The sequence below is a fragment of the Anomaloglossus baeobatrachus genome, chromosome 2 (assembly GCF_048569485.1).
Source record: "Anomaloglossus baeobatrachus isolate aAnoBae1 chromosome 2, aAnoBae1.hap1, whole genome shotgun sequence".
NCBI classification, from domain to species: Eukaryota; Metazoa; Chordata; class Amphibia; order Anura; family Aromobatidae; genus Anomaloglossus; species Anomaloglossus baeobatrachus.
Window position 1 is genome coordinate 317536842 of NC_134354.1, and position 26794 is coordinate 317563635.

The window sequence follows — 26794 nt, forward strand, 5'->3', positions numbered from 1 at the left end:
AGCAGCAAGCCTTGCAATTGCAGGAAAAAAGGCACCAAGAACAGATGGTCCTCCTGGCCAAGTCGATCCGTGCCAGACCGGCAGCAACAACCCCGGGACCGGATGACGACGGCAGCGTCCGGAAAGCGGTGAGACAAGCGTTGCAAAAGATGACCCCGGGTGATGATGTGGAAGCATTCCTGGCGGTGTTTGAGCGGGTGGCCGAGCGGGAAAAGCTGCCGACCCCGCAGTGGGCTGAGGTATTGTCGCCCTATCTGACGGGGGAACCCCAAAAAGCGTACCTGGACCTCTGTACCGAGGACGCCATTGACTATGTGACCCTGAAAGCCGAAATACTGGCTCGGTTGGGGGTGAATACCTATGTACGGGCTCAGCGGGTAAATCAGTGGTTCTTTGAGGAAGCCAAACCCGTACGCTCCCAGGCCTATGACTTGTTGCATCTTGTAAAAAAGTGGTTGCAGCCTGACACTCTGAGCCCGGCGCAAATGGTGGAAAGGGTAGTAGTGGATCGTTTTGTGCGCACTTTACCCGTCACCGTTCAACGGTGGGTCGGACAGGGTGACCCGAGTACCCTGGACCAATTAGTGTCCCTGGTAGAGCGGCATGTGGCTACGCAGGACTTGATACGGGACACTGAGACTTTGCGTACCGCCCGTCGGTCCGGTCCCTCCAAGCCTAGGGCCAAGGACCCACCGCTGACACCGGTGCGGGAGTCCGCTACCGTCCCGTCTGAAACCACACCCTCCGTCCCTGAGGTCCGGAAAACTACGTACCCTAAACGACAACTCGTCAAGGGGGTGTCCTTCCCTATTAGATGTTGGCGGTGCCAGCGGGTGGGACATATGGAAGCCCAGTGTCCACTCACCCCGGAGCCCATGGATTGTGGGGTTACCCGGCGGGGTTCAATGTATGCTCAGGTGGTGTGTACCGCTGACCTGGTCTACCCAGAGACTGAGCCCCACTTATGCCAAATTCAGGTGAATGGATGTCCGGTTACAGGCTTGTTGGATTCCGGAAGCTTAGTGACCCTTGTGCGATCAACCCTAAGGGCTAAAGTAAAGGCCACAGGACGTACCGTGGGGGTGGTTTGCATACATGGGGACCGCCGAGACTATCCCACGGGGATAGTCACCATCACAGCACCTTGCGGTCAGGTGCAACATGAGGTGGGACTTATTAATACTCTTCCCTATGATGTGATCCTAGGAAGGGATCTGCCCTATTTTTGGACTTTATGGAAGGGACCTCATAAGTCCCCTCAGATATTGGTCAGTCCGGGACCTGAGCCCTACAATCCTGAATCCGGGACGCCTGCCGTAGGGGTCCCCATGATAGGGACAGGATGTGAACCTGATAGGTCGCCCCTAGAGGTATTGGCAGGAGAGGCTGAGACGGTCGAGCCCATCCCGGAGTTGGAGGCGTCCCCGGATACGTTTGGGACAGCCCAACTCCAGGACCCTACGTTAATACATGCCCGGAGTCGGGTGACAGTAGTTGACGGGGTGGCACAGCTGCCTGGTGCCCAGGTAAGATACCCCCATTTCGCTCTTAAACAGGATTTACTCTACCGGGTAGATGAAATACGGGGCGTAGGGGTGGAGCAGTTGGTGGTGCCCCAGCCGTATCGCCGGCGGGTCCTCGACTTGGCTCATAAACACCTGATGAGTGGTCACCTAGGGGTCAAGAAAACGCAGGAGCGAATATTGCAAAGGTTCTATTGGCCAGGGGTCTTTGGGGAGGTAAAACGGTTCTGCGAAACCTGCCCGGAGTGTCAGCTTACCGCACCCCTGACCCACTTTCGCAGTCCGTTGGTACCGTTACCCATTATAGAAGTCCCTTTTGAACGGATAGGGATGGATCTGGTGGGGCCCCTCGTAAAGTCCGCTCGAGGGCACCAACACATCCTAGTGATCGTTGACTATGCCACCCGGTATCCAGAGGCGATACCTCTCAGACATACTGCAGCCAAGCTTATAGCTCGGGAGTTGTTTGCTGTGTTCTGCCGGGTGGGGTTGCCCAAGGAGATCCTTACGGATCAGGGGACCCCATTCATGTCTAAAGTGACCAAAGAGCTATGCCGGCTACTCCAGATCAAGCAGTTGCGTACATCTGTGTATCATCCTCAGACGGATGGTTTAGTGGAACGATTCAATAAAACCCTTAAAACCATGCTCAAAAGGGTGATTTCCAAAGACGGGAAAGACTGGGATATGATGCTTCCCTATTTGATGTTTGCCATACGAGAGGTGCCACAGGCATCCACGGGGTTTTCGCCTTTTGAATTGTTATACGGGCGACATCCCCGGGGATTGTTGGACCTGGCAAAAGAAACCTGGGAGCAGGAGCCCACCCCCCATAAAAGTGTGATTGAACACATTTTGGGTATGCAGAACCGCATAAGCGCGGTCATGCCAATTGTGAAGGAGCATTTACAGGAGGCTCAGGCCGCGCAAAGCGGCCGCTACAATAGACAAGCCACCGTGCGGACCTTTAATCCCGGGGATCGGGTGTTGGTATTGATTCCCACGGCGGAGAGTAAATTCCTGGCTCAGTGGCAAGGCCCCTACGAGATAAAGGAAAGAGTCGGGGTGGTTAACTATAAAGTATTGCAGCCCGGTAGGCGGAAACCTGAACAAATATACCATGTTAACCTATTAAAACCTTGGCAGGAACGGGAAAGCCTGATGGCTGTTTTTTCCCCACCTCCCTCCTCTTCGGGTCGTTCACATCCGGCTCCAGCGACCTCCGGAGAGGACGAACCGGAAGTAAGGATTGGAGAAGCCCTCACCAAGACACAGAGGCGAGAGGCCAGACGGTTGGTTCAGCAGAACCCCGATGTCTTCTCCGAGCTGCCCGGTAGGACCAGTCTGATACGACATGATATTGTCACCGAGCCCCACCTGAAGGTACGCCTGAAGTCATACCGAGTACCGGAGGCTCGACGACAAGCCATATCGGAGGAAGTAAAGACAATGTTACGCCTGGGGGTCATCGAAAAATCCCGGAGTGAATGGGCTAGTCCGATTGTCCTAATACCAAAACCCAATGGCTCCTTAAGGTTCTGCAATGACTTTAGGAGATTGAACGAAATATCCAAGTTTGATCTCTACCCCATGCCCCGGGTGGATGAGCTGATTGATAGGCTGGGACAGGCGCGATATTTTACCACGCTCGACCTGACCAAGGGGTACTGGCAGGTGCCACTAACGGAGTCCGCCAAGGAGAAAACCGCTTTTGTTACGCCGGAGGGTCTCTTCCACTATGTTGTCTTGCCTTTTGGGTTACATGGCGCTCCGGCCACGTTCCAGAGGTTGATGGACTTAGTGCTGGAACCCCACCAGGCGTATGCATCAGCGTACCTTGATGACATCATTATTTACAGCTCCGATTGGCAGACTCACTTGGAACAGGTACAAGCGGTGGTGGACGCGCTTCGAACAGCCGGATTGACAGCCAATCCCAAGAAATGTGCATTGGGACTCACGGAAGCCCGCTATTTGGGCTACGTGATAGGCCAAGGAGTGATTAAGCCCCAAATTAACAAGGTTGAGGCGATCCAGAAGTGGCCTAGACCCCTGACCACGAAGCAGGTTAGGGCCTTCCTGGGTATCGTGGGGTACTACAGGAGGTTTGTAAAAGATTTTGCGGGACTATCAGCCCCCTTGACGGACCTTCTCAAAGGCAAGAAGTCCGTCATGGTGCACTGGACTCCGCAGGCCGAGGACTCCTTCCGGGCCCTGAAGGGGGTCCTGTGCGGACAGCCCGTTCTTGTAAACCCTGATTTCCGGAAAGAGTTCATAGTACAGACTGACGCCTCGGAGGTCGGCCTGGGGGCAGTGCTGTCTCAGGTGGTTCAGGGGGTGGAACACCCCGTCGCTTTCTTAAGTAGGTAGCTCACGCCCTCCCGAGCGGAATTATAGCGTAGTGGAGAAGGAGTGCCTGGCGATCAAGTGGGCCTTGGAGTCCCTACGCTATTACCTGCTGGGACGTCAGTTTCGCTTGGTGACGGATCACTCTCCACTGGTCTGGATGAGGTCCGCCAAGGAACGGAATGCCCGGGTTACCCGGTGGTTCCTTTCTCTGCAGAACTTCCGGTTTACGGTTGAACACCGGGCCGGTAGGTTGCAGGGCAACGCCGATGCCTTGTCCCGCGGCCCGTGTTTGATGGCAGGAGTTCAACCCCGCACGCTTGAACTGAGGGGGGGGGTATGTGAGACTGTGACCGGGGTTATCTATGACGGCCGGTATGTCTCGCCCCGGTTGTGCTCACTCCATGATAATCCACTATAGGGTTAATGCTGTTTTCCCTACAGGCTGAAGGGAGGGATAAATAGATTCAGGAACAAGGGCAGGTGTGCCGGGAGTGAGGGGGGTGATCACATCTCCCTGAGTTCTCTGCCGGAAAGGCACCTATGTACTATTGTGAACTTTTTTCTTTGGAATAAACCGGTGTGCTGTGAACCTTGGTGCCTGGATCCCGTGTCTTCTGCAGCGCAGCCGACGACGCTACCTCACACATGCCTTTAGTGCTGCCAGTCGCATAACTGATAGGCGAATCCGGCTGTGAACTGAAGATGCTGACAGGCTGACTCTTATCAAATGAACAAGGCCTGGATATGACCACACTACTCAACCCACCGGATGACAATAGCAGATCAAAAAGTCAACTAAAATTTTCCTTTTTTGTGGTGTGTTATATTGCACCTTATCCCACACAAACAAGGGTATACTTCTTTTTTTTCTTTCTTTTCATGTCTTGCTCCTCCTCCTCCACCATATCAACAGGGCCAGAATGCGACCCTCGCTCTTATTTTCTCCTAGGCGTGTATTATTCCTTACTAATGTTTAGAGGCTTACTTCTAAAAGCGCTTGCACTTAGTGCATAGGATTTACGAGTCTTAAGGGTGCTTTACACGCTGCGACATCGCTACCGATATATCATCGGGGTCATGTCGTTAGTGACGCACATATGATGTCGGTAGCGACATAGCAGCATGTAAAACCTCTGAGCGACCTAAAATGATCGCAAAAGAGGTAAAAATCGTTGGTGTTGGTGAGGTCTCTCCAACACCAAAAATCGTTGACAGCTGAGTACCGATGTTGTTCGTCGTTCCTGCGGCAGCACACATCGCTATGTGTGACACCGCAGGAACGACGAACATCTCCTTACCTGCGTCCACCGGCAATGAGGAAGGAAGGAGGTGGGCGGGATGTTATGTCCCGCTCATCTCCGTCCCTCCTCTTCTATTGGCCGGCTGCTTAGTGACGCTGCAGTGACGTCGCTATGACGCCGAATGCACCTCCTCCTTGAAGGAGGGATTGTTCGGCGGTCACAGCGACGTCGCTGACAAGGTATGTGCGTGTAACGCTGCCATAGCGATAATGTTCGCTACGGGTGCGATCACCACATATCGCAAGAGCGATGGGGGCGGGGGGCGGGTGCTATCGCTCACTCAAGCAAATCTTCTTCCAAACACAGAACACTGTGTGTTTCCAGAGGCCTTGCTTTTACCTCATGGAACACACCCCGAGGTGGTGATATGGTGAACAGCCGTCCCACCCAACTCTTTAGCTGTTCACAAAAACCCGACCCATTAAAAGCCATTTAACTCTCTCAGCACCTAGTACACTGGAGCATTATATCCAGGTTCACGTCACTGAATTTAATAATCTCAGCGACACATACCTCCCCTATTGTACTTTAACAGTGATCATATTACACAGTCTAGGAGTTCCACTCACTCTAAGGGGCACTTTGCACACTACGACATTTCAGGTGCGATGTCGGAGGGGTCATGTCGAAAGTGATGCACTTCCGGCGTCGCACTCGACATCGTAGTGTGTAAATCCTAGATGATACGATTAACGAGCGCAAAATCGTCATAATTGTATCATCGGTGTAGTGTCTGGAAATTCCATAATTACGCGACTGCGACAGGTATGATGTTGTTCCTCGTTCCCCTGCGGCAGCACACATCGCTGTGAAGCCACAGGAGCGAGGAACATCTCCTACCTGCGTCCAGCAGCTCACGCCGGCTATGCGGAAGGACAGAGGTGGGCGGGATGTTTACGTCCCGCTCATCTCCGCCCCTCCGCTTCTATTGGCCGCCTGCCGTGTGACGTCGCTGTGATGCCGCACGACCTGCCCCCTTAATAAGGAGGCGGGTCACCGGCCAGAGCGACGTCGCAAGGCAGGTGAGTCCATGTGAAGCTGCCGTAGCGATAATGTTCGCTATGGCAGCAATCACAAGATATCACTGCTGCGACGGGGGCGGGGACTATCGTGTTTGGCATCGCAAGCATCGGCTTGCGATGTCGTTGTGTGCAAAGTGCCCCTTAAATGTTAAAAAAATGTTTTCTAAGGCTCGCCTCTACGTCTCTTCCAGGGTGTATTGGATTGCCTCCTTTAATCTTTTACTAGTCCTTTCCCTTAGTATATAGACTTCACCACTGTAGGAGTACCACTATTTTGAAAGTGACAAAAAATTATTTTGTGGCCCTCCTGTATGTGTCATCCAGGGTTTCTCGCGATCCCTCATTAAATTTTGTCTAGGCCTTGCACTTAGTGCATAGGCTTCATCACGGTAGGAGTCATTCTCTTTTTAAAATTGACAAAAAATTTATTCTGAGGCTCTCTACATGTCTTTCAAGGGGTATTGCAGTGTCCTTTAAATAAATAAGGTGAAATACTGTGAGAGATGGCCTGGATTTCAAGGCTATTTTCACACATGGCATTTTTGCAGCGTTATTTTGCAGCATTTTTATAATCAGCTTTATACATATTAAAAGCTGATTTTTTTCACACAATTATTTTTTTTTCTTGACTGAAATGGAAAACTGCTGCATTTTTGAGAGAAGGAACATGTCAATTCTTTCAGCAAAATCGCTATGGTCGCCATGATTGAACATAGCATAAGGGATGAAGGAGGCATTTATTTTTTTTTCAGTTTTTTACTTTGCATTATATGCATACTGTGTAATTTTCTTTATAATGGCGCATATATATATATATATATATATATATGCGCCATTATAAAGAAAATAATGTTTCCTAACATTTTTCCTGTAAAATCCATGTTATGTTCGGTTTTGCATATTTTATGGTCACATTGTAAACGTGACGTAATACTCTGACAATATTGTCCCCAGCAGCGACCTGGGAGTCAGATATGTGTCCAGGCATCTTTCATATGCTGTTTCCATTCCATTTGAGCTCTATTTCCGTCCTTCCTGGGAGAGACTCCTGGAAAAAATTCTCAAGTTTCACATTGACTTCCATTATATGCGTTACTCGAATTTAGCCTGTCCAAGTGTCCGACCTGCTTGATTCTAGTAACAAGCATATTAGTGCCAGCCTTGACCTTTGTAGCTGCATTCACAGAGCCCTTTCAGGCCTGTCTATCATGGAAGTCCCAGCCAAGGGAAAAAATCCCAGAGATTTCTGTGTGACCAACGGAAGATCAGACAAGGAATGGATGGGGAACAGTGAAGAGCCAAGAGATGAAACGTCAGGTGAGTATAATACATTTTATTGTTATATATTACAATTATTAATGTTCTGTAACATGGAGAGACCAGGGACATAATAAGAGACGTTAAATTCTCGGAGAATAATTTCAAATTAAAATTTTGCCTGATATGCTCATCTCTGCTTCCAATCACATTTCAACCTATAACTAACTAGTGATTCTAAATTCAGTTATTCAAGTTTTTCCAATTCAAGATTTTTCTTCTATAAATATCAAAACCATTTACAGTAGAATTGCAGTAGTAGCAATGCCTGTGAAATTACTGTATCTGTGTGAAGCTCATGACTTTAATCCTGTTTAAACCGAGCATTATGTGTAACAGCTGACTTAATCCTCCAGCCTGTGCACAGTTAACACATTTACCTGTCTAAACTCAAATTGATTGTAATATACTACATGAGAATATATAATGAAAGACTAAGCATTTCTCTTTTTCAATTAGACCCGATGGAATGGTCTTCAGGTAATGTTCAGAAGTGGATATTATGGACAGAGCACCAGTATCGACTTCCGCAAGTGGGTCGCAGCTTTCAAGACTTAACAGGAAGAGACTTATGTGCACTGAGTGAAGATGGCTTTAGAGACAGGTCCCCATTGTGTGGAGATGTCTTATATGCTCATTTAGACATTTGGAAATCAGGTAACATTTCAAAGCAACTAATCGAAGTTGAATATGATTTTGATAGACTTATAGCTTATATTCTTTTTTTTCTAAATATTTTGCTTGTCATTGCAGCAGCCTGGATGAAAGAAAAGACAGGACCTGGGGACATGAGATATTGTGGTAAGACAGGCTAACCCTTTACCTGTATTGAGTTTTGCCCAAACTTAAGACATTGTCACAGTCCTGGACATAAAACAAATGATGACACATTGCTTAATTTCCAGGATGCACCATAAATGTGTTTATTTTTCAAACCCCTATCTGAGTCTATTTCCAGACACACCTTGTACAATAGAGAAGTAATTCACCTAACTGAGAGTTACTCTGTCCCAGTCTACACAGTAAGGGCGGCTTTGCACGTTGCGACATTGCACATGCGATGTCGATGGGGTCAAATCGAAAGTGACACACATCTGGCGTCGCAGTCGATATCGCAACGTGTAAAACCTTTTTGATGCGATGAACGAGCGCAAAAGCGTCGTTATCGTATCATCGCTGCAGCCTCCGACATTTCCATAATGCCGATGGTGCGACTGGTACGATGTTGTTCCTCGCTCCAGCGGCAGCACACATCGCTGTGTGTGAAGCCGCAGGAGCGAGGAACATCACCTTACCTGCCGCCGGCTGCAACGAGAAGGACGGAGGTGGGCGGGATGTTTACATCCTGCTCATCTCCGCCCCTCCGCTTCAATTGGCCGCCTGCCGTGTGACGTCGCTGTGACGCCGCACGACCCGCCCCCCTAAGGAAGGAGGCGGGTCGCCGGCCAGAGGGACGTCGCACGGCAGGTATGTGCGTGTGAAGCTGCCGTAGCGATAATAATCGCTATGGCAGCTTTCACTAGATATCGCACGTGCGACGGGGGCGGGACTATCGCTGCAACATCGGTAACACATTGTTACCGATGTCGCAACGTGCAAAGCCCGCCTAAGGCTAACAAGTGATCAATAGATGCACATGCCTGCTGTAGAAGCTGAAGTGAAATTGAATATTTTAACAATTTTATAAGGATAGTCGTGTAACAACTGGACAAAGTAGGATGATAGAGATGTGATTAGCTCATTGATCATCTATTGATAATTAGATTATCAATGCTAATTGTGTCCCAAGTAAGAGCTAGCAACTAAACTACCAAACACAGCAAGAGTCTGTCTATTGATCAGTGTGATTTATTAAATTCTATTGACATGGTAGCAAAAAAATAAAAATCAATATTTTTTACCAAAACTTTTATAATAAACTAGAAGGTGGCCCGATTTTACGCATCGGGTATTCTAGAATTTACGTATTGTGTAGTTAATGTATGATTTTTGTTATATATATATATAGATGTTGTTGTGTGTAGTTACCAAGTGTTTGTGTAGGGCGCTGTACATGTTCTGGGTGTTGTCTGGGTGTGGGGGGGGTGAGAGCGGTGTTGTTTGTGTGTTGCGTTGTGTGTGTTGAGTTGTTTGTGGAGCGCTGTGTGTGTGTGTTGCGCGGTTTGTGTGGGTGTGGGGTGTGTGTGTTTTGGTGGGAGGTATGTTTTGTGCAATGTGTGTGTTGTGCGGCATGTGCGTATATTTGTGTGTGCCGCGCTGTTTGTGTGTTGGGTGCCTGTGTAGGGCGGTGTTTGTGGTTCCCAGTGTGTGTGTGGTGTGTTGTGCAGTGCGTGTGTGGTGGTGTGTGTGTGTTTTGGGGGGAGGTGTGCACCCCCCATCGTGCTCCATCCCCCATCCTGCGCACCCCCCATCGTGCTCCATCCCTCATGCTGCGCACTCCCCATCGTGCTCCATCCCCCATGCTATAATAGTTCTCCTATTATACTCAGAGAGGAGTATAATAGGAGGACTATAATAGGAGGAGTAGTCCTGGGGGGAGAGGAATATAATGCCGGCTCCCTGCACATGTGTACCGGGAGCCGATGTACGCTGATAACTATGATACGCACTCCCCATCGTGCTACATCCCCCATGCTGCGCACCCCCCATCGTGCTACTTCCCCCATGCTGAGAACCCCATCCTGCTCCATCCCCCATGCTGCACACTCCCCATCGTGCTCCATCCCCCATGCTGCACACTCCCCATTGTGCTCCATCCCCCATGCTGCGCACCCCCCATCGTGCTACATCCCCCATACTGCGCACCCCCCATCGTGCTCCATCCCCCATGCTGCGCACCCCCCATCTTGCTCCATCCCCCATGCAGCACACTCCCCATTGTGCTCCATCCCCCATGCTGCGCACTCCCCATCGTGCTACATCCCCCAAGCTGCGCACCCCCCATCGTGCTACATCCCCCATGCTGCGCACCCCCCATCGTGCTACATCCCCCATGCTGCGCACCCCATCCTGCTCCATCCCCCATGCTGTGCACTCCCCATCGTGCTCCATCCCCCATGCTATAATAGTTCTCCTATTATACTCAGAGAGGAATATAATAGGAGGACTATAATAGGAGGAGTAGTCCTGGGGGGAGAGGAGTATAATGCCGGCTCCCTGCACATGTATACCGGGAGCCGGTGTACGCTGGTAACTATGATACACATCGGGTAACTAAGGGACCTTAGTTACCCGATGTGTATAATGGTTACCAGCGTTCACCGGCTCCGTCACGATCCCAGCAGCGCAAGGTTATGTCTGGCGATGCGTGCGGAGGGCCGGGGCGAGCGGCCAATCCATGCGGAGGGCGGGGCCAGGTCGAGGTGAGCGACCAGTCCGTGGGGGGGCGGGGCAAGGTAGCTGGGGAGCCGGTGTACACTGGTAACTATGATACACATCGGGTAACTAAGGGACCTTAGTTACCCGATGTGTATAATGGTTACCAGCGTTCACCGGCTCCGTCACGATCCCAGCAGCGCAAGGTTATGTCTGGCGATGCGTGTGGAGGGCCAGGGCGAGTGGCCAATCCGTGCAGGGGGGCGGGGCCAGGCCGAGGCGAGCGACCAATCCGTGGGGGGGGGCAGGGCCAGGCCGAGCCAGCGGCCAATCAGACGGTTGTCACCATAAGGACACAATTTTGGAGCAAGACAGACAGGCAGACAGACAGACAGACAGACAGACAGAATAAGGCAATTATATATATAGGTACCTGATTAAAGTTAAATGTAATTGACGTGCCCATGGGGCCTGGGGCTACCCGTCACTGGGCCACGGTGCTTCTCCTGGGTCGCCATGGTGGCCTTGCCCGGTTCCGTGACCCCGGCGATGTCAATAAAGCTGGGGATGGGGACAATAGGGGTAGTTGCTTGTGACGCCACCTGTGGTAAATATGGTAACCGCCACTGCGGGAGGTCTCTCTCTTCTGGGGCGGATGGTAACGCAGCTCGGCTGTTGCAGCTCTCCACAGGTAGAACTTGGCCTCAGGGAGAATGATAGGAGTAGTAGTCACCTATGGTGCAGGGGCGAGAGGTTGAGAGCGCCGGCATTAATTGGACGACACAGAGGGTGCAGTTCAAGTTCTTTACTCACTGGAAGCACACCACCGTTGCAGTACCAGGCTGCACTGTGATGGACTTCAGCCGATCCGGGATACTTCAGAGGTTGAGGCCGGTGTTTCCTTCTGTGCGTCACCTTTCGACAGTTTCCCTCCACCCTAGCTCCTGGGCCATGGAACGGGTCACGAGTGCCTTCTGCACTCCCCGCGAACTCTGGGATCTCCCTTCTTTTCCTAAGAGCTTCCACCTCCAGACTATGTGACTTTGACTATCAGTGTTCGTGCTTGCTTATCTCCTCCTGAGTGCGACCTGGCACTTCCTGCGCCCGGAACTAACTGAACTGTGTGAGATGGCTCCTAACTCCCCTGTTGGTGCCCTGCCTCCCGGGTTCTTGAACTAGTGGGCAAGAAGTCCCATACCTCGTGATGGCCACCCCAGCACGTACCCTAGCCCAGTCCCAGTGGAAGAGCTCCCGTGTTATGTGTTGGTTGAGTGTGTTGTTGGTTGTTTACCGGTGACGACCTCCTCCGTATCCTAGATGAATACTGCACCTAGGGTGAGGTGCAATACCCTGTGTTGCCTGAAGCCGCAGGGGCGCCACATAATATTCTCAAGATACATTCAACCTCACTATATTGTGCATAAAAAAGTAAAGAGGTTTTTCCATACAGAAAAAATATTTGATTTCTCTTTTGAGTACTCCCCAAATCTTGGTGGCAGAATGTACAGGTGCATCTCAATAAATTAGAATATTATCAAAAAGTTAATTTAGTTCAGTAATTCAATACAAAAAGGGGAATACATATATTATATAGAGTCATTACAAACAGAGTGATCTATTTCAAGTGTTTATTTCTGTTAATGTTGATGATCCTGGCATATAGCCAATAAAAACACAAAAGTGATTATCTCAGAAAACTAGAATAATTCCACAAAACACCTGGAAAGGCTTTCTAAGCATTTAAAAAGGGACCCTTAGTCTGGTCCAGTAGGCTACACAGTAAGCTACACCATCATGGGGAAGACTGCTGACTTGACAGATGTCCAGAAGGCAGTCATTGACACACTCCACAAGGAAGGTAAGCCACAAACGGTCATTGCTAAAGAAGCTGGCTGTTCACAGAGTGTTGTATCCAAGCATATTAATGGATAGTTGAGTGGAAGGAAAAAGTGTGGTAAAAAAAGGTGCACAAGCAACCTGGATAACCGGAGCCTTGATAGGATTGTTAAGAAAAGGCCATTCAAAAATGTGGGGGAGATTTACAAAGAATGGACTGCTGCTGGAGTCAGTGCTTCAAGAGAGACCATACACAAACATATCCAGGACATGGGCTACAACTGTTGATCCACTCATGACCAATAGACAATGCCAGAAGCATCTTACCTGGGCCAAGGAGGAAAAAAATTGGACTGTTGCTAAATGGTCCAAGGTGTTGCTTTCAGATGAAAGTAAATTTTGCATTTCATTTGGAAATCAAGGTCCCAGAGTCTGGAGGAAGAGTGGAGAGGCCACAATCCAAGCTGCTTGAGGTCTAGTGTGAAGTTTCCATAATCAGTGATGGTTTAGGGAGTCATGTCCTCTGCTGCTGTAGGTCCACAGTGTTTTATGAAGACCAAAGCCAGCACAACCGTAAAAGGAAATTTTAGAACACTTACAGCAGAACTTGGCACCTGTCCACACTGTCTAAAGTACCAATACCTGGTTTAATAACCACATTATCTCTGTGCTTGATTGGCCAGCAAACTCACCTGACCTAAACCCCATAGAGAATCTATGAGTTATTGTCAAGAGGAAGATGAGAGACACCAGACTCAACAATCCAGACAAGCTGAAGTCTGCGATCAAAGCAACCTGGGCTTCCATGACACTTCAGCAGTGCACAGCATGATTGCCTCCATGCCATGCCACACAGATACTTTCATGCAAAAGGAGCCCTGACCAAGTATTGAGTTTATTTACTGTACATACTTTTCAGTAGGCCAACATTTCTGAGTTTAAAATTATTTTTTTCAGTTGGTCTTATATAATACTAGAAGGTGGCCCGATTCTAACGCATCGGGTATTCTAGAATTTATTGTGTAGTTAATCTATGATTTCTGTTATATATATATATACATGTTGTTGTGTGTAGTTGTCAAGTGTTTGTGTAGGGTGCTGGAAATGTTCTGGGTGTGTGAAACCGGTGTGTAGCGGTGTTGTTTGTGTGTTACGTTGTTTGTGGAGCGCTGTGTGTCTGCAGCATTGTGTGTGTGTGGTGCTGTGTGTGTTGTGCGGTTTTTGTGGGCGTGTGTGTGTTTTGGGGGGAGGTATGTTTTGTGCAGTGTGTGTGTGTTGGAGGAGTAATCCTGGGGAGAGAGGAGGATAATAGGAGGAGGAGTCCAGGGGGGAAAAGAGGATAATAGGAGGAGTAGTCCTGGTGGGAGAGTAGTGTAATAGAAGGAGTAGTCCTGGGGGGAGAGGAGTATAATAGGAGGAGTAGTCCTCGGGGGAGAGGAGGATAATAGGAGGAGGAGTCCTGGGGGGAGAGGAGTATAATAGGAGGAGTAGTCCTGTGGGGAGAGGAGGATAATAGGAGGAGTAGTACTAGGGAGAGAGGAGTATAATAGAAGGAGTAGTCCTGGGTGGAGAGGAGGATAATAGGAGGAGTAGTCCTGGGGAGAGAGGAGTATAATAGGAGGAGTAGTCCTGGGGAGAGAGGAGTATAATAGGAGGAGTAGTCCTGGGGGGAGGGGAGGATAATAGGAGGAGTTGTCCTGGGGGAGAGGAGTCTAATAGGAGGAGTAAATTAATCAAAAATAACGTCTGGAACACCATACTGAGTCTGAACTGGGTGCAAAAAACCTAAAAAATCTACACTATATGGAGAGAAGGTATGCACATCAGTGACTATGTAAGGGGAATATATATATATATATATATAAAAAAAAAAAGCCAGTCCACATTATACGAATACATAGCCTGGGTCTCAGCTTCCCATACACGGTAAGTTTTTTAACTACATGAAAGGACACACACTAGCTAGGGACCACAACGTAGAGGAATACTTTGGCGTAGTGTTGGGGCTCTGTTGCATTGATCAATTCAATAGCTAAATTTCTTTTTATTCATGTGTTCATGGCAGTAATGCAGATTTCATTTTTCATACCTTCATTCTTACATATAGCTATTGGATTTTTCATGTCAGTATTCACAAAGCAGTTTCTGCTTTTCATATATTCCCCTTACATAGTCACTGGTGTGCATACCTTCTCTCCATATAGTATATAATAGGAGGAGTAGTCCTGGGGGGAGAGGAGTCTAATAGGTGGAGTACATAAGCAAGGATTGTTGACCTTAGGGAGATCAACATCCAACACCGTGGAGACACCATCACGTGTTTCTCAACGCAGTGATTCTAGAGCAATGCCCCCTGGGAAATATTCAAAACAAGAAAGCCTGCGGAGACACCAACACATGTTTCTCAACGCTGGCAGGGAACTAGCCAGGTCTTTCACCGGGAAGGAACAACCACAGGAAGGGCAGTCTCCAGTCAAGGAGACCACCTATGCCAAACATGGTATACATCCACAGACAGCTGTTTCGGGGTATTTGCCCCTCATCAGTGTGGAGTAGGAAACTGGCTAGTGGGGGCAATGCCTAGTAAAAGACTACATAAGCAAGGATGGTTGACCTTAGGGAGATCAACATCCAACACCGCGGAGACACCATCACGTGTTTCTCAACGCAGTGATTCTAGAGCAATGCCCCCACTAGCCAGTTTCCTACTCCACACTGATGAGGGGCAAATACCCCGAAACAGCTGTCTGTGGATGGATACCATGTTTGGCATAGGTGGTCTCCTTGACTGGAGACTGCCCTTCCTGTGGTTGTTCCTTCCCAGTGAAAGACCTGGCTAGTTCCCTGCCAGCGTTGAGAAACATGTGGTGGTGTCTCCGTAGGCTTTCTTGTTTTTAACAGGTGGAGTAGCCTGGGGGGAGGTGTCTAATAGGTGGAGTAGTCCCAGGGGCAGGTTTCTAATAGGTGGAGTAGTCCTGGGGGGAGGTGTATAGGTGTCCAATGTGTGCGGGGGTGTGGTGGAGCGGCCAAAGTGTTAGAGGGGCGTGGCCGAGCGGCGGGCAAAGTGTGCGGGGGGTGTTGCAAAGCGGGCACAGTGTGCGGGGGGGTGTTGCCGAGCGGGCACAGTGTGCGGGGGGGCGTTGCTGAGCATGCACAGTGTGCGGGGGGGGCGTGGCCGAGCGGGCACAGTGTGCGGGGGCGTGGCCGAGCGGGAACAGTGTGTGGGGGGCGTGGCCGAGCGGGCACAGTGTGCGTGCGGGCCAATACGACGGTTGTCACTGTAATAACGTAATTTTGGAGCAAGACAGACAGACAGACAGAATAAGGCAATTATATATATAGATTCTAATTTTCTGAGATAATGACTTTTGGGTTTTCATTGGCTGTAAGCCATCATCATTAACAGGAAAAAACACTTAAAATGCATTACTCTGTGTGTAATGACACTATATAATATATGTATTTCTCTTTTTGTATTGAATTACTGAAATAAATTAACTTTTTGTTGATATTCTAATTTATTGAGATGCACTTGTATGGTTTAAGTTTAATGTTGAGGTAAGCTCCTCACTATTTCTGTGCGGAGCTTTTAACAGTTATTTTTTGTTAATATTTCCTTTGAGTTATTTTCTTCAGCAGGAAATGGAGTTGCTGGAGAGTGCTGGGCAGATGCAGAGGTCGACTCTTCCAGTTCTGGACAGCCAATTCATTTATGGCAATTCTTAAAAGAGCTTTTGTTAAAACCGCACAGTTATGGACGCTCTATACGTTGGCTCAACAAAGAAAAGGGTAAGAAATATCCTACATAACTACATGATAAAAAAGTACATGTATTTTCTCAATCAAAATATAATGAAGACCTTAAGGTGACATGCATGTGAATCTAACAATGCAAAATATATTTCTTATTAAATGCTTAATGTGTATGAGATTTTTGTTAATAACTGAATTAATGGCATTACATAAGCTTTATTTTCTAAGCAGAAGACAAATTATTTTTAAGTGTTGAGCCTCAACAGGGGTTGTTCGGGCTTGGTTGAAAGTCTGCCATCACAGAGTGAATTTTCAATCCTTATAGTGCACAGTGCATTCTTTCAGGATTCTCTGCTGCCGCTGAGGGGAGCTAGTTCGGGTCCCATCCCCAATGGTGCTGCCTGGTGATCCGTGACCTGCCTCCTGGCACTAAGCTTACTTCTCTGGTGGTTCCGGTAGTGTGAAACTTGACAGGTCCTGCTCCCCACTATGGCTAAGTGTGGGAGCTTGCTCTCAGGGCTTACGCTTGGGATTTTCTGGAGCATTTTGGATGGAAAGTCCTATCTCCCTCATTGTGCTAGTGCCCCAATTATGGAGCAGTTGGGAACAAATCTTGAAGGCTCCGTTCTCCACGGGTAAATTATCGGTTGCCTGAAGCTACTCCCCGACCTAGGGTCCACGTACCCCGTCGAACCTCGGCCCCGCACCGGTGATGGTGCAAAGCCGCCGGCTGTCCTGCTCGACAGATCCGAGCCCCTTGCCACGATCCCCTGCGACCGAGGGTCCGACTCCTCTAGGCCCAGACCACCGTCTGCAACCTAGACAGCTTTCTTATGGGAGTCACCGCTCCCGACCTCCTCAGAGCTCCTCACAGCTCGAGGGCTACTCTCTCACTCCTCACGACCAACTGACTACACTCCTCACCTTCCCTCCCTGACCCCCCAGGTGGACGACTCTATTCCACTCAAGCCGTCCACTGGTGTGTCTGGTGGGTGTGGTGCAGGGTGTATCTAGGATTTAATTTGCTGGTGGAGGCAACACCATTTGGTTAGGGGCCCATAACCAAGAGGGAGGTGGATACTGCACGGGAGGGTAGATTGTGCAATACCCTGTGACGACCTAATAGTCCAGGGGCGTCATATTCCCCCTTGGTTAAACGTAGCTCGTCCTCGAGCTACAGGACATCAGAGGTTTATTTATTTATTTTTTTAACTGCAAAATAGAAAAAGAACATTTTTATTCACAGGTTTCATCCCACATTAGGGAGGCACATTACTTAAATGTTACGGTAACTTTTGAGTTTATCTACAACTATGGAACACTACCAGTTATGTTAGTAGCGGAGACTCAACCTGCTCCATTGCAGCCCCTTCCTGCGACAGTCCAGTCCCAACTTCCCGGATCTCATCAACCCGCCACCCAAACAACCTGAGCCGCTGCATACCTATCCGTGGTCCGTGACCAGGTTAAGATCCCGGGTGTTGTAAAGACGACTCTAGTGGGCACAGGAGGAGCAAGTATTTACAATAACACAAGTTCATGTTGGCCACAACCAGTCCCACAGCCATGGTCCATTTTTACTACTAATATATATTGATAACCGAAGTCCTTGCACTTTGTGCAAACATTTTTCTCAATCAGGTAAAATTCTCTGTTGATTAAAACCCAGTAAGATTATTCAGCACTACTATTGACTCAAAGAAAACAACAAACTGCGAAAAACAAAAAAGGAAAGCACAGATTCACTTTCTAACATTTTTAACTTTAGATAGCCTGGTACCGCTACCATCATCGCTGATACCTGTCTTCGGAGGCCGGCATGACTTTTCCATCACTCGAAACATGCTGCTTTACCTCCAGGGAACACCAGCCCCACTCTTTCAACTTCTTTTGTTTGGTGTGGGCAGCAATCTCCTGTTGTCGCTGATCTTGGGTTGTCATCTCCGTGTGTAGCTTTCGCTGGTGTTGTCCCCAGTAGGGGGCATCAGCGTCCGGCCTCGCCTCCCTAACTGGCATGGGTTATAGCTGTACTCCTGCGTCCCCAACAGCCGCTGGGATGCCGCACAGTGGTGGAACCGGTGGCTCCTCAGGCTCCGCCTCCGCCATTGTGGACAAAGGAACTGACTGCTCCGCAGCCGGGGGTGCAGAGTCCGGGTGCTCCGTATCGAGGTACAGAGCCAGTGATGCGGCCGGGTCTGGTCGGGCCGGTGTCTAGGGAACCGCTGTCATGATATAATCGGGTGACGGGGCCGGGAGCTCCGCAGCTGACGTCTCATACATTGGGGCTGAAGGTTCTGCTGCCGGGATTGAGATAGGCAGCTCGGCGTCCACCGAGGACGGGGGTGGTGGTGGTGGAGTGCTCGCCGTGAGCGGGGGCGGTCCGGATCCCACAGCCACATCGGCCGGATTAGTAGAATCAACTGGGACTGGGTAACCGCTTACCCTCTCCTCACGTGGGATTTCGATCACTCACTTCGATGCTGTGGCACTCTGGGAACTTCCGGTTCCGGGCTGACTCTCAGGATGAGGGACGTGGCTTCTGCTTTGGTGGAGAAGATGGCGGAAGGTGGCGGAAATTGCAGGAAACGGGATTTTTGACTCACGGTTTCGACTTCTAAGGCGCACGTCACCCAGGTAAGTGGGTCCTGCTCGAATCCTGTTTATGACGCTAGGAATTTGAGGTATGCCGCCCCCGTGGAAGCAGTCGAGCTGCTCGGATCCGGGTTCTCAGTGGCTCGAGGGTCTCCGGACCCGGGGGTCGTGCGGCCACTCAAAGGAAGGGGGTATTTACAAGGGATTATAGAGTTTGTGATGCCACCCGTGGTGCGCGGTAACTGGGGAGAATACCGCCGCTGCCATTGGGGAGCACCCAGGGTGATGACCAAGGGGCAGGCAGGTGTTGTAACCCTCCACGGGTAGGGTGAATGTCCCGGGACTCGGTGTGGGGGGGTAAGGCCGTGGGATGCAGAGATTACTCTCATACTCACTCAGTCCATTAAGCAGACACCGACAACTGGGTAAACCAAGTCTCTGGACACCGCTGCCGCTGAGGGGAGCTAGTTCGGGCCCATCCTCAATGGTGCTGCCTGGTGATCCGTGACCTGCCTCCTGGCACTAAGTTTACTTCTCTGGTGGTCCCGGTAGTGTGAAACTTGCCGGGTCCCGCTCCCCACTATGGCTAAGAGTGGGAGCTTGCTCTTAGGGCTCACGCTTGGGATTTTCTGGACCGTTTTAGATGGAAAGTCCTATCTCCCTCGTTGCGCTAGTGCCCCAATTCTGGAACAATTGGGACCGAATATTGAAGGCTCCGTTCTTCACGGGTAAATTATCGGGTTGCCTGAAGCTACTCCCCGACCTAGGGTCCACGTACCCCGTCATGCCTCAGTCCCAGACCGGTAATGGTGCAAGGCCGCCGGCTGTCCTGCTCGACAGACCCGAGCCCCTTGCCATGATTATGGGAGTCACTGCTCCCGACCTCCTCAGAGCTCCTCACAGCTCGAGGGCTACTCTCTCACTCCTCACGACCAACTGACTACACTCCTCACCTCCCCTCCCTGGCCCCCCAGGTGGCTGACTCTATTCCACTCAAGCCGTCCACTGGTGTGTCTGGTGGGTGTGGTGCAGGGTGTATCTAGAATTTGATTTGCTGGTGGAGGCAAAACCATTTGGTTAGGGACCCATAAGCAAGAGGGAGGTGGATACTGTACGGGAGGCTAGATTGTGCAATACCCTGTGATGACCTGATAGTCCAGGGGCATCACTGATAGGAAATAATGACTGCTAGGGGGAGGAAGAGGAGAGAATGACTGCTGGGGGGAGGAAGAGAAGAGACTTACTTCTGGGAGGGGGGAGGAAGCATAGAGAATAACTGCTGGGGAGAGGAAGTGGAAAGAATGATTGCTGGGGGTGGACGAAAAAAGAATTATTTCTGGGGGAGGGGAAAGAGAGTTACTACTGTGGGGTAGAGGAGAGAATGACTTCTAATGACTTCTAGGGTGAAGGAGGAGGAGATAATGACTGCTGGGGAAGAAAAAGGGACAATGACTGCTGGGGGGAAGGGTGTCACATGTGTGTCACGGGTGACACAGTCATGTGGTTTCTGGCAATCGAAGGTCACAATGTTTGGCTATGCAAAATGCTCCCTGACTTTCTATTGTTCCTGCTGTCAGTATTCATTGTAATAGGTAGCTTTCCTGCTGGATTTTCACCTGTCTCCCTTTTGTACACAGGGGGAGCTTGCTTTCAACCTAGCTGCTGATCAACAGTATTCTCTTGGTGCATAAATACTCCCTTCTTCCCTGGACTGGTGCTGGTGATATTATTCAGTTTTTTCTAGCTCTGGTTGCAAGCAGTTGGCTTTCTCTCATCTGTAGTATTATTGCTGAAGTTTGGTGAACTGCTGCCTGTGTCATCTGTGGATAAGTAGTTCATGCTTTTTCCCGCGTGTGTCCCCCTTGTGCCTTCCTTTAGTGTGGTTGACAAAGCCCTCATCCCACCTGTTCCCTATTTAGACTCCTGCACAAGGGATACCTAGGGTCAAGTATCCGATTCAGCGCAAAGGTTCGGAACCTATCTAGGGTGGTGAGGGACCCCAGGGACCAGCTGCAAGTTTGGTCATGTGTCACCATATCCCAATTTTTTGGATGCAGGGGTCCCCTTCCCTTCCTTTGCACCGCTCGCTTGGCACTTCCTTGTATCTAGCATATCAAAAGGAGATATTGACTGCTGGGGGGGTGGGGGGATAGTAGAATGACTGCTGAAGGGGAGAGTGGAGAGAACAACTGCCTGGGGGGGTATTGGAAGAGGAGATAATTACTGGTGGGGTGAGAGAGGAGAAAATGACAGCTAGTGGGGCCGAGGGGAGGAGAGAACGATTCCTGGGGGAGAGGAAAGAATGATTGCTGGGGGAGAGGAGAGAATGACTGCTGTGTGGGAGGGGGAGAGGAGAGAATGGTCGCTGAGGAGTGGGTAGAGGAGAGAATGATTGTTTTGTGGCGCCCTGGACAAGCCAGGACGTCACAGGTACTACATCAACACACCCTACACCCCGGCTAGGCACACCGAAGTCAGACAAAAATCCTTGTTGCCTCCCTCCAGGGGCTGATGTCCACACCAGGGGGTGGGCCAGGCGGTTGGCCCCACCCGCCGAGGAGTTCACAGTCCTGGAGGCGGGAAGAGGAAGTCAGTGCAGTTAGGGAAGTGGAAGGAAGAGGAGTGAGTGGTAATGGAGGAGACTGACGGTGTCCGAGTGCGTGGCCCGGGCACAGAGAGCAAGGTTGGCAGACGGTGGTGACCGTCTGCAGGAGAGGTGAATCAACGTTGCTCCGTAGTACCGGGGTTGGGCGGTGGCCCGCCGGTACCGAACCGTGCAGCAAAGTGCAGCCAGCACCAACCAGCAGGGTTGCGGACCCCGACCAGGCTTGGACCCACTGTAAAGGTCAAATCCGTTAGTGAAGGGAACCTCCGGGGTTTCCCAGCAATCAAGGCCCGATTGAAGGCGACAGCTCACACCGTGAAGGGAAATACAGTCACCGCCAAGGCTACAGTTCCCAGGGCCAGAGTCTGCAGGCAAAAGGGGCTCCCTCAGTATCTATCCAAGCTGGGGAGCGGGTTACCGGTGGGAAGCCATTGGAACCGAAAACACAACACAGGTGCAGGGAAAGGCAGTCACCATCAACCTACCGGGAGAACTACCGCAGCCGTCTGTGGGACCCGTCCATCCAGCCGTTTGTTTTACCGGAGACTTTGCATTCTTTATTGGCTGAGTGAGTACCATCGTGCCATGCGGCACAGCGCTGCCCCCGCGACCCTGCACCACACCAGGCCCCGTAACCCGCCTGCCATCATCCCCTCCTCATCGGGCCCCGGGACAGCCAACCCCCCTACCCACGGAGGGGAGAACCAACATCCAGGCTGCTCCCTGTCATCGCTCCCGGGATCCCCGTCCAGAGCAGCGGTGGTGTCACAACCTCACCACAACCGTGGGTGGCGTCACGGACAATATCCCTAAACCAAAACCATCCCCTTTTCACTCATGGGCGAGGAGCGCCGCTTGAGGCCCCGGGATCCGGCCCACCGCACGAGCCACCACTGAGCAGCCAGCGAAGCAGCAGCAGCAGCCGGACCCGAGCAGTGGGTGAGGGCAGCGTTCCCTCCTCCGCCCGCGACAACTTGGCGTCACGAACAGGATTTTACCGCTCTGCCATCCGGTAGAGGTGCGCCTTGTGACCTCCGGAGGTGTCCGGCCAAAAATTTTGAGAAGCCGCCATTTTGGGCGCGAAAAATCCCCGCTCAAGCATCTCCTCGAGCAGTGGAGGTGCGAAAGCCGAAACCCTGTAGAGGAGGAGCCGGAAAAAGACTAATGGGGACGGAAACAAGATGTCTGCGCCCAACGAAGCCGCTGGAGGAGCAGCGGTCGCAGCCGCATTGGCACCAGTGAACGGGAATGGGCCCGCCCAGGTCCCGGCCGCACTGGCGGGGGGCGCCGCGGCCCCAGCTCTCACTCAGGTGATGCCGTTCTCCTTGCCCTATGTGCCCGTTGCTACCTGGCTGCTGCAGTAAGATGGGAAACCTGACGCGTTGCAGGTCTTCCGGAAGAAGCTTAGCCCGTTGCTAGAACTGTACCCCCTAACTGATAAGCAACGTGCAGCGGTAGTGCTGGGGCAGCTAACCGGCGCGGCTGAGCAGGAGGCGGAGACCTGGGCTGAGGGGGACCGGTCCTTTGTAGTCACCATCTTTGAGAAACTGCAGACTGCCTTTGAGACCCGTACCGGAGCCGAGCTGCGGATGCAGTTCTATCAATGCCGGCAACGGCCCGCGGATAGTATTCGGGACTACGCCTTGCGTTTGCAAACCGCCCTCCGCACACTGAAGCGGGTAGACACCATTAACCATGCGGACAGCAGCAAGATGTTAGTGGAACAGTTTGTACAGGGGATGAGGTCCTCGGAGGACCGCAAACAACTCCGGCTGTGGGCCCTAGAACACCCTGATGTGGACTTTGCCGTGTTAAAGGAACGGGCCATCAAAGCTCTGCAGCCTCCAGCATCGGAAGTCCCTGAAGCAGCCCCCTGGCCAGCTGAGACAGCTCCCGTCGTGGTGGCCCCTGCTCTCCCAACGCCTCCGGTACCTGCAGCCCCAAGCGGAATGATGGAGGAACTGGCTGCCCAGGTCCGCCGCATGGATGGGGATCTCGCCAAGATCCTCGCCGCACTCCAACCTCCGACCAGGTCCCAGCCCCCGGGGAAGATGCAGCTCGCTGACAGCCCCGAGGATGTCCCCTGGATGCAACGGAGAAGGGCCAATGACTCACAATATGCGCCTCCGCTTTGTTACAGGTGCAGTAAGCCCGGCCACTACTACCGACGGTGTCCGTTAAACGAGCAACCCCTGGGGCCACGGGCCAATCCTCAGGAGTAGAACCCAGTGGCCCCCCTGACTGGCGGGACCGGTACATTGGAGCCCGGCCCATCATCCCCCTGGCAGTGGACGGCATCCTGCTGATGGCTCTCTTGGACATTGGATCTCAGGTAACCACCATACCATATACACTGTATCAACGATATTGGCGAAAGGACGAACTGGCCCCCCCAGATGACAGCATGACACTGATTGCAGCTGATGGACTCCCATTGACCCAAGTGGCGTACAAACAAGTGGCCATGACTGTGGGACGAGCTGAACTGCAACACCAGGGGTTGATTGTGATAATGAATGAACCCAGTGATCATAACCCGAAAGTAGTGCTAGGGACTAATGTGATGGAGCACTGTATGAATGAGGTGCTGACCCTACTGCAGCAGCTGGCCGCCACAGCGGCGGGGAGCCGACAGAGGGCTGTGCAGCGTGAGATCCGGGCCCTGATGTATCGCCAGCATGTGAACTCGACAGGAGGAGAGATCGGAGGAGTGAGAGTGATGGATGCGGCTCCTTTGATTGTGCCTCCCAGGAGTGAGATGATGATTTGGTGTAGGGCAACCGTAGGGCCTCAAGGGTGAGACTACCCCACCATGATAGAGCCCATGCCCTCCGAACACTGGCCCACAGTAATGGCCGCCCGAGGGGTGGTGGACGTCAAGAAAGGGAGAGTGCCCGTAAGAGTGTTGAACTGTGGGGAGGTTGAGGTTAGGCTTCCCCGGTACGCTACCCTTGCCAAGTTACTCACTCTAGATCCCCATACCATCCATGAGGCCGTTCCCCCGATCTCACCGCCTACTGCCAGTTCTCACCAATCCTTGAGGGAGTTAGACGAGTGGTGTCGAGAGCTACACGTCGGCACTGATGATACCCCTACACATCACAAAGAAGGGGTATACCGGGTGGTACAGGAGTATGAGCGAGTTTTTAGCAAACATCCTCTAGATTTTGGGCAGATTAAAGGGGTCCAACACCACATCCCTACCGGTGAACACCCCCCTATTAAAGAGAGGTACAGGCCTATTCCCCCTGCACACTACCAATGCGCCAAAGACATGTTGAGGAACATGAAGGAGGCAGGGGTTATTAGGGACAGCTCTAGTCCCTGGGCCGCTCCGTTGGTGCTGGTTAAGAAGGATGGCACCATGCGGATGTGTGTGGATTACCAGAAGATTAATCAGATAACGCATAAGGATGCTTACCCTCTGCCCCGTATTGAAGAATCCCTGGCCGCGCTGAGAACTGCTAACTACTTCTCTACCCTTGACCTTACCAGTGGGTACTGGCAGGTGGCCGTGGCACCTGAAGACCGAGAGAAGACTGCCTTTGCCACTCCTATGGGACTCTGTGAGTTCAACAGCATGCCGTTTGGGCTGTGCAATGCCCCCGGAACCTTCCAACGGCTGATGGAGTGCTGTCTGGGGCACCTAAATTTCGAGACCGTCTTGTTGTACTTAGATGATGTGATTGTGTACTCACAGACGTATGAAGCCCACCTGGAGCACCTAGCCGAGGTGTTCGCGTCCCTTGCCAAGTATGGGATGAAGTTGAAACCTTCAAAGTGTCATCTGTTGAAGCCCAGAGTGCAGTACCTTGGGCATGTGGTGGGTGCGGAAGGTGTCGCCCCCGAGAAGATTACTGCCATCCAAGACTGGCCAAGACCGACCACAGTGAGGGAAGTGAGGCAGTTCCTGGGCCTGGTGGGATATTACCGTCGCTTCATTAAGGGGTACACGAAGATGGCTTCCCCCATGCAAGACCTCCTCGTGGGACAGACCAAGGGTGGTAGGACCCTAGGAGCCCCATTGGTGTGGGAAGAAAAGCACAAAGAATCCTTCCGCCAGCTGAGAGCGGCTCTGACCGGAGAGGAGATCCTAGCGTACCCCGACTACAGCCGCCCATTCATCCTCTACACCGATGCCAGCAACGTGGGCTTAGGAGCTGTTCTATCCCAGGTCCAAGATGGAAGGGAGAAGGTGATTGCTTATGCTAGCCGAAAGCTCCGACCAACTGAGAGGAATCCTGAGAACTACAGCTTTTTCAAGCTTGAGCTCTTAGCACTGGTGTGGGCTATCACCGAGCGGTTCCGCTATTACCTGGCAGCAGCCAAATTCACCGCTTACACGGACAATAACCCGCTGACCCATCTAGATACAGCCAAGCTGGGCGCGTTGGAGCAGCGGTGGGTGGCCAGGTTAGCCAACTTCGACTTCACCATCAAGTACCGGGCCGGCCGTACCAACGTTAATGCCGATGCACTCTCCCGGATGCCCCACCCGTCGGAAGAGGGGCCGGAGGATGACGGCCTCGAGGAGATCAAGTTGCCTGCGTTTCACCGGCCGCTAACTGAAAAGGTGCATGTCCATCAACAACGGGTGAACCTAGACCCGCTACCCAGTCAGGAGTGGCGAGAAGCTCAGGACCAGGCACCTGCTGTTCGCCTGGTCAAGACTCTGATGGAACAGGCTTCTGCTGGGATGGACCCTGCCGCCCCTGCCGAAGCCCAACGTCTGTGGCGAGAACGGACCCGGCTATACCTACACCAGGGGAAGTTGTATCGTGAGCTGATTAATCCGAAGACCCATGAGAAGGTTCGCCAGCTAGTGATTCCCCAGGCTAACGTGCCCACCGTCTTGCAAGCATACCATGATGGTGCTGGGCACTTCGGGTGGAAGAAGCTGGAGATGTTGTTGAGAGAGCGGTTCTATTGGAGTGGAATGCGGGAATCTGTGAAGGCCTGGTGCCGGGAATGTGGTCCCTGCGCATTGAGAAGGAAGGACGAGGCCAGCCAGAAGGCACCCCTACACCCGATCATTACGCATCAACCGCTGGAGCTGGTTGCCCTCGACCATGTGAAGCTCACCCCCAGCCGAAGTGGGTACACCTACGCTCTGACCATTGTAGAACACTATTCAAGGTTCATGGTGGTTGTCCCAGTTAAGGACCTAACCGGCCGTACCGC

General features: G+C 51.5%; 1 protein-coding gene across 4 annotated transcripts in view; it reads left to right on the forward strand.

The window, feature by feature from the left end:
* The window catches only part of SPDEF (SAM pointed domain containing ETS transcription factor), a 974947-nt gene that overhangs the window by 636925 nt on the left and 311228 nt on the right, over positions 1-26794 (forward strand). For 3 of the 4 annotated variants that reach the window (XM_075333861.1, XM_075333863.1, XM_075333860.1), the window contains exons 3-5: positions 7972-8169; positions 8266-8313; positions 16300-16452. In XM_075333861.1, coding sequence (XP_075189976.1) covers positions 7972-8169; positions 8266-8313; positions 16300-16452 — 399 coding nt within the window. The remainder of the gene's footprint in view (positions 1-7971; positions 8170-8265; positions 8314-16299; positions 16453-26794) is intronic. The other variant, XM_075333864.1, reaches the window with a different exon arrangement.